Source organism: Penicillium citrinum (genome assembly GCF_028827155.1).
Source record: "Penicillium citrinum strain IBT 23319 chromosome Unknown utg000001l:1.0-4955037.0:1.0-4956770.0, whole genome shotgun sequence".
Classification (NCBI taxonomy): domain Eukaryota; kingdom Fungi; phylum Ascomycota; class Eurotiomycetes; order Eurotiales; family Aspergillaceae; genus Penicillium; species Penicillium citrinum.
The window spans coordinates 665,675-677,407 of NW_026622686.1; the positions used below are offsets into that span (position 1 = coordinate 665,675).

General features: G+C 45.0%; 4 protein-coding genes across 4 annotated transcripts; all 4 read right to left on the bottom strand.

Moving 5' to 3' along the window:
• Positions 1-672: 672 nt before the first annotated feature.
• On the bottom strand, positions 673-2,998 carry N7469_000262 (uncharacterized protein; the record flags this gene model as incomplete). Its single annotated transcript, XM_056639182.1, has 6 exons — positions 673-1,173; positions 1,237-2,095; positions 2,153-2,279; positions 2,333-2,587; positions 2,645-2,779; positions 2,869-2,998. 6 exons carry the CDS (start codon positions 2,996-2,998, stop codon positions 673-675), a joined length of 2,007 nt encoding a protein of 668 aa, XP_056504939.1.
• Positions 2,999-4,110: 1,112 nt separating this feature from the next.
• On the bottom strand, positions 4,111-5,340 carry N7469_000263 (uncharacterized protein; the record flags this gene model as incomplete). Its single annotated transcript, XM_056639183.1, has 1 exon — positions 4,111-5,340. One exon carries the CDS (start codon positions 5,338-5,340, stop codon positions 4,111-4,113), a length of 1,230 nt encoding a protein of 409 aa, XP_056504940.1.
• Positions 5,341-7,606: 2,266 nt separating this feature from the next.
• On the bottom strand, positions 7,607-10,916 carry N7469_000264 (ssDNA endodeoxyribonuclease RAD1; the record flags this gene model as incomplete). The annotated part of the gene is made up of 6 exons (XM_056639184.1): positions 7,607-8,512; positions 8,574-9,663; positions 9,717-10,193; positions 10,485-10,572; positions 10,630-10,798; positions 10,869-10,916. 6 exons carry the CDS (start codon positions 10,914-10,916, stop codon positions 7,607-7,609), a joined length of 2,778 nt encoding a protein of 925 aa, XP_056504941.1.
• Positions 10,917-11,284: 368 nt separating this feature from the next.
• On the bottom strand, positions 11,285-11,599 carry N7469_000265 (uncharacterized protein; the record flags this gene model as incomplete). Its single annotated transcript, XM_056639185.1, has 2 exons — positions 11,285-11,355; positions 11,464-11,599. 2 exons carry the CDS (start codon positions 11,597-11,599, stop codon positions 11,285-11,287), a joined length of 207 nt encoding a protein of 68 aa, XP_056504942.1.
• Positions 11,600-11,733: the final 134 nt, after the last annotated feature.

Genomic DNA, 11,733 nt, shown 5'->3' on the forward strand with positions numbered 1-11,733 from the left:
CCCTTCCCCCCTCGGGCGCCCCTGCGACAAGATACCAGGGTATGAGACAGTCGATTAGACGATTTCGAGATTTGGAAGCATAGATGGTGTTGTTTCTTGGAGTCAAGTATCTCTTAGGATTCCCATATCTGTTTGCTTCAAAATACTCGGGATCATGCTACAGAGATAAACACAAAAAATGGTTGCAAGGCACGCATTATGAACCTGCGGGCTTGTTTCCTTGCATCGCATCGCATGCTATCTGTTTTGCTCTGTTTAGCCTTGCTTTCCTTCCATTCCTTTCTTGTGATAGATATGTTTAAAAGTCACCGGAATTGAAAATACTTGGTCATACCTTTTCTTGTAGTCATGAGAACCAATGGTTCTAAGAAGAATATCAGTAGCAGGACTATTGGTTCCAGCATAACTCTGAATATAGGATAACTCGTGGGATTTAACCATGTATATATGTATAGTGTATACGAAATTGGTTTCTTTCGTTAGTTATAGAATAGAATGGATTCTTCTAAGATTCAAATTGGATATTTTACTCTGTATTTCGATTTTCCATGTCTATTTTTTATTCTACTTTTGAACTTCACACTGGTAGTTCTAGTATGAAATGGTATTCAAAATCACACATCCCCGACTGAAATCATGCCAGTAGGTACTTGATAGACAAGGCAAACTTGTTCAAGCATCCAGACTCCCTTCTCCACCTGTAGAACCCTCGACACATCCACCATCCCCAAAAACCGACTTGGCTGCAGCTTGCCAAGTACTTTCCTGCTCAATATAATTCTGCAGCGTATAGAACCGTCGACACTCTGCAGCCTCGTAGACGAATTGTAACGGGGTATTGCCATCCTCAGGATCATACTCGTTCCGTAAATTGATATTACCACTCCACGTATATGACGGCGTGAGGTTGGGACTTGATTTATTGAATCGTTCCCATTCCGTGGTGGACAGTATGGGTGAAGATGTATTGGAGGCCTTTTTAATCGCTTGATTTGCTTGTTGAATGTAGCCATTTAGATAGTTGATTTGAAGAGATTGGCCACCCTTGACACCACCTGTGCCTTGCATGGGTCCATTAGATGGACGACCGCCAAAGGCGATGGTACGTACACCTTGACGCTTCATCAATTTAACGAAGAGGGCACAGGTCGAAGCACATTCGCCATTTGTAAGCTATATTCTTGTCAGCGTGTAATTCTAAAGATCTTGCGATTAGCCACCACCGGGTTCACTTACGATTGCGATGTTTTCCGCTGGGAATAGTGCCTTTTGCGGATTTAGAGGGATAGGGCCATATCCATTGATGGGGAAACTTGACGATGAGAGAGCTGTGTAGTTGAAGTTTGCGAGCAAGCTAGACGATGATCTTCCTAGTGTATCGTGTGGGCCATATAGGTCTTCCCAGGATTTGAAGCCCGTTTCTTGATCAGGTCGAACGTTTTCCTTGTACGCGAATGGGTTGTTTGAGTCGGCGCTGGGATCGACTGATTCGGCTTTTGTGAGGTACTTGGCCGCTTCATGCGCTCTGTATCGTGTAGCTGTATAGGGCGTTTCCTCAGGGAAGAAGATTTTGAAAAGATCAAGTCCAATGGAAATCGATCCTCCCGGGTTGCCAGTCAAATCGATTAAAATGTTCTGCTTCCCGGCCTCTGTGGCATTGTTTAGAAATTCAACTGTCACTTGTGAGACTTCTCGGGGACTAGACGAGAATGTAGGGAGGAAGATTATGCCAGTGTCTTCTAACCCGGTCAACTTAGAGAAAAACCCTGCAACTGAATTTGCAGAATTCTTCCAGGTAGTTTCAGGCAGTCCTGGAACTTCAGATGAGGCTTCTTCAGTCCCGGTGCTCACGGCAGAGTTGGTGTTTAATGTACGAGGGATACAGTTGATGTTGTACAGCTCAGTACCGTTATTGTACTTGAAGAATCTCTCTTTGGGAGATGCTTTTCTCTCGACGGTCTGCTTCGTCCCATTTCCATACTCGAGTGTCAACTCAGAACCCTCACTCCATTCAGCAGAGGAGGTCCAAAGGCCGTTGACGCCAGTGGGTGTGTTGGTGACTGTACGAGCCGTGGCCGGGAATATTCGATTGTATCTGGATATTATCAGCTAATGAATTTGGCATGCGCATACAAAATAATTGAAGTCATACTGTGCATCGCGATCTTGAAGGGCTTGACTGAAAGCGAATGACTCGAGATACTTCGCTGCGTCTGTGCCATTAATAGAGACAAGGGGCGAGACGGCATTGGGACTGTCCTCTTTGATCTTTGCGTCACCTATCAAACAATGTTAGTCACTGGATAATGGCAGCGATTGAGTATACACTTACTCAATGTATAAATTTCAGGAAGTGAAAGCCCATCAGATGAAACCGATACAAGCGGCAAGTCAATCACATAATTAAAGATCGTTTGTGAGCAAAGCTGAAAAACCAAATGACTATCATGTGCAGACTTGATAAGGTTGGATATCTCCAAGTCCATCTCGAATTGACCTGAGTAGCCACTCCCCTTAACCTTTTCCAAGATGGTATCAATCCCGCCGAGAAGATCAACCGATGGCATCTTGTAACCAGATGGAGGATCTATGCGAAAACCTTAGCCAAATCCGAAAAAGATCGAATGACGATGAAACAGCTAACCTTTCAAGAAATCGACTGTTGACTGAAACTCGAGTATCTTGCGCACATTTGTTAGAAAAGTCGTCGCTCGATCCGATTCAAATGGCATCGATTTTAGGCATTGGTATGCCAGATCATGCGGCACCGTTGTAGCAGCTGTGAATGTTAGTACCTTTGTCCCAAATGAAGACTTTCGCCCATATGATGAGCATCAACCACCCTCTCATCCATTTAAGATGACGTACACTTGTTTTCATTGGCGTCCGCCACGAGACGAGTGATCTGCGCACATGGATCAATATCGCGAGCATTCTTACTCGCACCAACAATAACCCCCAATGCGGCCGGGGCCAGGAGACTCGTTTTCCAATACATTGATAGAGTGATGATGATGCTAGAATCATAAAGTCGAGAGGGTTCGATCATGCAGTCTTGAGTATTTCTCCACTCTCAGGGGCGTTCTAGTGGACCCTTGCGTGGCGTTACTATTTTGGCAGATCTGCGTGGATCCCCTGGGGCAACGCCAAGACGGCAAGTAGGCGTTGAGAATTGTGAAACGGACTGAGTGTCTCGCTTGGTTGCTTTTCTCTTCAGATTGGAGATTTTCCGTGAGTTAGTATTAGATGTTGGATACTATCAGGGTCTTTTTTGTTGTGTATTGGCGTTGGTGAGAAGAAGTAAACATGGACTGAGTAGGCTTGGCATAAATCGATCTTCCAATGTTGAAGACAGATTAATAGATTCGAACCTAAATTTTCTGATAGCACATTTCGATCTTATAGATGGAGGTTACATTTTACTCGAAGCTGTAGCGTTTGATTGAATTTGAAATATTTCGATCCAGAGCGAAAAGAAAGCCGGGATTAAAGAGAACGTGAAACTGAAATCAATCAACCTCTTCCATACGAGGCGTACTTTTGGAGCATTGATCTGTATGATATACTAAAATCAAATTGAATTTAATGCGGATCCCACCGGGTTACTGAAATGAGTATTCACAGGAATTATTCACAGGAATACAGAATAGCTTCATAATAGCACTGGGTGGATGGGCTCATCCGAGCTGATTTCGTCCTTAAATCAGGCTGCTAGTGGTGTTCGATTCTGCGAGTGAAGTATGGTGGGGGGGTCATATTCTATAAGCAGTTTGTAACTATCAACAGAACTATTCTTAATAGCAGAATGACAATGACCAAACTTGGTACTCATACTAGTAAATGTATGATAGTAGATTGTAAGGAAGTGGGATATAGATTGTATTGAGTTGAGATAAATACTATATAAAAGCCCTGGGTATGTGAAATCGCAAGGCTTCTGGGCAGAAGCAAACATCACTTGTTGCATGTACGCTTCATGAAAAGAGAAAAAAAAATGAAAGTAAACAGAGGCACCCATCTACCCATCTGAGTGTTCGGCCTGTGCTCTGTATGCTCAGCAAGATCATCTAGTAGTTAACGAGAAGCCAATACCGCAATGATTCGCCAGGATTAGATCGTTCTAGCTCGGTGCCAGTTCCGTCGACTCCACGACGAGGAATTAGAAATATCCCAACCTTGCAACGTCAAGCTGTGACAGCCTTTGATCAGCCCTTGACTCAATTGAATACTTGGCCACAACTCTCGTAAAACTAGCTCCACGGGCTTGGGAATATGCATCGATTCGTCTCGAACCTGACTCTCCCACCACAGCTCCCAAGCTACTCGTCCAATCTCTTGAACTTCCACATTTGATTGCGGATTAATTGGTGGTCGCACAAGGAACGAACGGCCAAGTTGTCCAAGAATCTGTTGTTCCGATTTATCGAAGAACTCCATTCCAACAGGCGTGACGCGAAGATTATTGAGAGACCGACTGTGTTGAGCTGATGAGATAAGATGCCAGATCTTTGTCACAAGAGCCTCGTCCACAGCCGCATTTGAGAATGTTTTTCTGAGTAAATCGGTATCCGTTGCAGGTTCGACAGGCCAAGGCGTGACGGGGCGCTGTCTCGGATCATAGTGTAGATCCAAAACCAAGGTATGAAGTCGTGAGAAGTTACCAAGCTCTTTATACAACCCGCATTCCTGTGGACTACCCTCATCACGCTTGATAGGAAGACAAAGTTCCTCCAAGATCGGACAATTTTGGGATATCTCGGTAATTTGACCATTCGTCCAAACAGGGTATTTAAATCCCGTGTCCACAACGTTCGATATCCTGCGCATATGTGTGCTTGACTGTAGTAAAAGTCCTTTCAAGGTACTGCCGTGGTGCGATAGAATATCACGCAGCGAGATGAAGCTTCGTAGTCCTTCTAGACACAAATATCGAAGGGGTCGGAAAGCTTGCACCGCTGCGACCATTTGCTCATCGTCCGCGTGAATGTCCTCATGGTGCAATTTCCATGGATGCATGTTAATATAAAGCCTTTCGAGACCATGTAGCTCTGAAGCAACATTCTTCAGCGTACTTGGACTGCTGTATACGCCGATCTCGAGGGATCGCAGTCGAGAAAGATCCACTAAGTGGGTCATGCTTGACAACACTTCTTCCCAAGGGCTTAGAGGTGGATGGGAATCAAAGGAAAGCGAATCAAGAGATGCCTTTGGAGTGAAGTCCCCCGTAAGAGAAAGGTCTTGCCATTTCTTCTTGACCCTTGTTACATCTTCTGCTGTCAGGTATCCCAGATCCTGGAAAGAGAGATGTTTGAGATTGGACGCCATCAGAGCGAACAACATAGTTTCTGTGAGTTGGACTGGAGCCGAACGATTTGACGAACCCGGTGTCCTTGAGTGATACATGCAAAATGTATGAAGTTGAGGTGAACGCAGGACGTTGAGATCAAATGCATCGTTGAATTTGGAGGGAGGCCCCGGATAGCATCCTCCGTAGTCTGGCAAATTCAGATTTAAAGATTGATGAGTCCAGACATTTAAACGGCACGATGGATGATATTCACTGATTGCTGAAAACAGTTCTGATGGAAAGATATTTTGAATCACATAGTTGAGTTCTGTTAAGCGCTCCAGGCGACTTATCAATGACACCAGTGGTTGCCAGTCTCTCTGTTTATAGTATACGGATTCGGTGGCCAGAAATGGGAGCACCTGGTCATGGCAGCGTTTAAGTCGATGTTCTAAAAATGTATCGACTGAAGCAGGAGACCTGAAATCAATGGATTGAAGGGCTCTATTCTTCACATCGCGGATTTGGTGTGCTTTGGAGCTTTTTCGAGAAGGATCCGGCAGACAGACAATATCTAGTCTGCGGGCAAATTTCAGAAAGGGTTCGCCGTGGGTATTCTTTTTTACGTCTGAAGTAAGAGTTGCAAGACTTCCATCATTATGAAAGGCAATACTCAAAGTTTCATAGACGAACGGGGCCGCTGTATTATACCATGCGTGATTAATTCGACTCACGCACGAAAGATCTTTATATGAATCTGCTTTGACCTGAAAAGGATCAATAAGGATGCATTCTCAAAAGCATAATATGGGACAAGAAACCATAGAAACATACAAAGCGGCATATCATCAGCTTGATTTCTACCGGTAAAGAATCCATGGTCGTATCTAGACATTCAGGGGATGGGCCGAATTTAGGTGTGGAGGAGTATCAAGAGCCATGGTCGAAGCGATTCACGAGACAAACCATCCCTAATAAATTATTTATATTTTAAATCGGAAACTCTACTTTCTCAGCACGCGGGCAACCTTCCACATGAACACTATTCCTCCCTCAGACCGAAGCCCAACTACATCGAAACACTTGCATGGGCATTACAGGATTGAATGGAACCTCCCACACTCCCCCATATTCCTCGGGTATACAACCGGTTTAGGGACAACCAAAATCACCCCACTGACTCCACCGGTATTTCCCGCAGCAAACGATCGCGTGCGACGTTTAACAGGTGGACCTAGCGTTACGACTTTTGCCAGGTTTTGGAGGTCTGTTCCCTGAAGCTCGTGCGCGCATCACTGTACTCCGATCCCCGCACGCTCGATTTCCGAAGTATCCAGCACACGGGATGTAAGGAGATCATGAAAAAACGTATGCAGTGACATGATGTACTATTTGTTGGAATTATCACGCATTTAACTAAATAACTTTGGATAAATTTGAGTACGTCTAGTATCCTTTCATTAGTGGGAATGTGATCTTCACAACGACCCCACCCCTTACCAGTGGAGAGTATAGGAGAAAAGAGAAGGAAGAGATCTAAAGCTGAGACTACAGGACTATCCTCACGGATACGGACGCAACGGAGGAACTTCAAGTAATGACTGTATAACTATGTACAAACATCCTACCGGATATTATCGGGCAACTTAGGCAACGCTTGGCGACGTCTTTTCGTCCTAGGGCTTGTCTAGCCGCATTTGCTCAGGGGAGGACTTGTACGCTATACGAACTTGGTGGTATGCATGATCACCCTTGATCTGCTAGTAAGCACGCCCTGGGCTTAAATAACTAACTAGAATGGACGATTACTGTCCGAGTGCAACGGCACAATAAAACACTTGGAAGAGTGAGGCCGTGTCATTCTTGATATTGCATAGAATAAAAAGTACGTATCTCCTGGTGGAGATGCATACTTTGTTGTATTAAACGTAAATAGCGTGTTACAGTAACGTAGTATAATATGAGGATAAGTTTAAAGTGTGTTTTAATCCTAGTCCATCCACATACGAGACAGTATCAGCCTGAATAGACATAAGTTCGATATTCACTCGTTGTGAACGAGTGTTTTTTTTTCTCGCGAAACTTTCTGCCTTGGAAAGTAACTAAGCCCTAAAAAGTAGGCAATTAGTCAAAAGTAGAGGGGACAGCCAAGCAGTAGTTTGTACGGAATACGGTAATACCAATTCCAAAGTATATAGTGTGCCGCCTAGTCAGTGGAGATCCAAAGTACTACAATGAGTAGTACTCATTGTAGATAATGACTTATTTATCTTCAAGGTGATTATAATTACATGTTACTAGTTCAAACCAATTACTGTTTTAATCCTCAAAAACACTCTTCTGGAAGAAGCCAACGATTTTCCGAGCAGCCTCCTTACCAACTATCGGATCCAGCTGCTCAACTTCCATGTTCGCAACCTCGGAGAGATTATCGGTCTCAAAGATGAGTCGTTCTAAAGCCTGTGGTGTTACCCCTGGAACTGCACGAAGCATATCCTGCGGGAGCTGATTGAATGTTCGGCTTTGAATCCCAGTTGTCGTATTGCCATTGGCTGAATCCGAAGCTTCTGTGAAATCTATGCCGGTGCCAAGAATAACAGCTCGACTTGGGTCTGGCTCGGGTGCATTTTTTTTGAGCTCGATGAATATTTCGGCTGTTTGATAGGGAGAAGAGGACCAGATAATCTTGAGACGAGGGAATGCGAGTGTCAAAAGGACGAGAAGATGTTGAAGAGATTTCGGATTGGAGGGGTTGGCTAGCGAACTGGTACTCGAGGTGATGGCTGACCCAGAGGAGGAAAATCCATATTCAGTCGTAAAGGATGGACCAGTCGAGAATGCGTCGAAGGTAAATGATTTGTTCTGATCGAATTCAATGAGAAGAAGTGGATTCTTATAGTGCTGAAGCATGTTCTCGGCTTGGTTATAAAGACGACCGTTCCGTAAAGAAGAAATCAAATCATTGACTGATTTGCGCTCAACACAAATATCAGGCGTCAGAACATAATCGCCAACGGTTAATGTGCCGGGCATGACAACCATGCTATTTCCATGTAAGAGAGAAGGCAGAGCGCTTCGGAACTCTCGTATATCCACTACTACCAGCGGAGGAGCTGCAGTGGCTGCTAATCTGCCGCCTCCAGCAATGCGGGTATTGACTGTACGGAGAAACTGTTCTTGGGGATCCTCAGCACTCTTATCGTGCGATAATGTGACGGCCATATTCTGTGGGAAAACATCTGTGAGCCGGATTTTGTCGTAGACAATACAGTAGGGATGAGCTTACGCCTTTCTCCTTGATCAATTTTGTGAAAGAGTCTTTCTCTCGTCGCACCGCACTGAGGTAGCGCTGCTCTTCCACAGACCCCCCATAGTATATAAAGTATACCTTCACGTTTCTTCCGGCATGAGAGCTGCGATAGACCTCCACCCGCCTGATGAAGGCTGGGTCTGGCTCGTACATAATGATGTATCGTGGCCGCACCTCTTCGAGTATCTGCCCATCTTTCTCTCCATCGTAGGGATGTATCATGATTAGGTCGTCCATGTCGTAAAGTTCGTAATAATCATCCATATCCATCATATCGTCAATGATGATCTCTTCTTTTTGATTGTCTTCAACCTCTGTGGGCTGAATTTCATTGAGAAGGCTCACAACCTGATCAGGCATTTCGACATCCGTTTGAACGCTGGCATTTGGCACACGTCCAGAGGCTGAATTAACTGCTCCACCACCTCGTACTCGACGGCGCTTATTTGGTGGCGGCCTTCCTTGTTGTTGGCCTGACGATATGCCAGGCTTCCCAGAGTCGCCGTCACGAACTGATAGGGAGAGGTTTTTATTAATATTGGCGAGCGATCGTTTCCAGTTGAGATAGTCACGCAGACGGCGGCGCATCAGAACACCCGCTGACGACTTATCTTCGGCAGGACCATCCTCTGAAGTTTCGTTCTTGGATGTACGCCCGATATTAGTGTGCATTGTGCTAATGTATTCGCGAAGTTGACGGGATATTCGTCGTTCACTACACATGATCAAGATGGTGCTGTTTGAGCCATCGTGGCTTGCTGGGTGGAGATATGCATCATGTTCGATCTCGCCGAGGACTTCGGAAAGAACATCCCACTTGGGAAGCGGTTCAAGGACAGGTTGTAGTTCAGCCGAGAATGTTGTAGACCCTAAGGGACGATCAAGATCCTTGCTGAGCTTTCCCTCGTATGCTCTGGACTTCGCTGTCTGGAAAAGCACATGCGCAGCATCAAGGAACAGCCAAGGCGAATCGTTGTGTTTATTGGCTCCAGGGGCTGGTGAGTTAGCTGTAACGATCGTGTCCAGATATTTGACGAAAGACACCGAGTCGTAGGTAAGTAAAGCACTGGTATACGATTAGGTGATTTATACAGGCTAGCGTTGACAGAACATGCTTACTGAAGAATGCCTCGAAGATCAGTCAGGGCATTAACGATCTGCTTTGTTCTGTAGCTAACGCGGTGCCAGATGGGAGTTAACTGTCGTCGGATCATGACATCAAAGTTGCGATGTAGAGCACTGTCAAGGGTCCATTCTTCCATATCTAAGCCAGTATTTGACTTCCGTAACTCAGCGACACTGACATCGACACATTCAAGAACGGCGTTTTGAATTTCACGCATCTTTGAACTCATCGGGACCTCTAACTCGATCACTTCGGCCTTGCGATTTCCCTCAAGAGCCTCGGCCACCGATACATGGAACCGGGGCCATAGAGATGCCTTGCGTAGAAACAAGTTCCGGAGCATATTAGCTAGCGGGGCAAATCCGGTGGTGAATGGTTCGGGTGCATCGGAGAAAGCTTTCAAGAAGCCATTTTTGTTTTTTTGTCGGTAAACACGAGCAATGAATGCTTCTAAGGATGTCGCGAGGACTCTGTGACTATGTCAGCTAAGAGTTTTGACAGGCTAAACAATGTCCCCTACTTTTCGGCATGCAAGATGATCACACCAGTGATCTTCTCTGGATCAATCATATCTAGTGCACGGGTGAGAAGATATTTTTCTCTGAGAATCATGGTTTTATGACAAACCCAACAGCAAATCAACAATCAATATTCTGGATGTCACACTCAGAATACCACCCTCGCGGTAGATCCGCTCTCTGTATATAATTAGCACGGCGCATCTTTTGACATGTACATCTGTGATTTTGAGCCAAACGCACCGCATTGGCACCGATGCCTTCTCCGTATTGATTTTCTTCAATCCTCTGGCTAAAGGCGCCTTGCTTATCGCGGCATGTTCCGCCAGTGCTATCATTTCAGAGCATCAGTTTATTGGAAATGTATGCTTGAGATCCATAGACATACCCTCTCCGAGCCAGTCATTCTCCTGATCGTCAGCCCCGACTACCAGAACCAAATTATTCCCCGCCGCATCGTAAAAGTGTAGTAGATTCGCAATCAAGTGGAGCAAGCCGAGGCCACGAGCCAGAATAACCAGCTCGTCCTCCGTGCGTAGTTCGGTGAAGATGTCCTGCTGGTATTGCTTGGTTTGGAGAGCTGCTTAGTTTGTGAACAGATCATATTTTGGTGACATGTGAGCTTACCAGCGGCAAGGACAGCTTCACCGGCACATTTGTTCGTTCTGGAGGCATGAGGAGCCTTTCTTGACGCGTTGAAGAGAGAAACGAGTCGAGTCGGCGAGGATCACGCGTGGTCACGTGTGTATGATGTAATGAGCATACATCAGAAATGGACTTTCTCATTCTTTTTAGTTTGATTATTTTCAAATTGATGAAGAAAGTAAATATCTATTGTAATGGATTGATTCTCTTTATTTCAGATTATTTCTACTCTGAGTTGAGTGAGGGTTGTTTAATTAAGACAAACGACCAATTGCATTGTAGTAGTTCATCGAGCGAAGAGTTTTTTTCATATGTACTCAGGTACAAGTAGATTGCTCACTACCTAAGTAGAGTGTTGAAAGATTATTTGACATAGAAAGTAGGCACAGCTCGCTAATCTAGCTAGCAGGCTTGTTCAACTCCTTCATACGTGCTTCGATTTCCTCCCTCGATGCCTTGGGTGGCATGTCTGCAATATATAGATCAGCTATGCACACCTGGAAGCCTCAAAACGAGATTGTTCATGGTGATCATAAAAAAAAAAAATAGAAGATACAATCTGTAGTATTTTACTTACCATTGGGGATTTGAGGGCCCTTGGATAGATGCTGTTCTGCAGATGCCTTTTGCTGCTCGCCTGACTTGTTTGGAGCCCCCTTATCCTCCTTCTGAGGAGCTGACGGGAATTCCGAGGATTCTGGAATGATGGGCATAGCTAAAGCTGTATCAGAATAGTGTTATTTGTATTTGGTAGTTATGAATAAGGAAAATCGTGTGAGGTGGGAGAGGAAGAGTTTAGATTGAGTTGATCTCATCGGTTTTATAGATCTCGGCGGGATGACGTCGG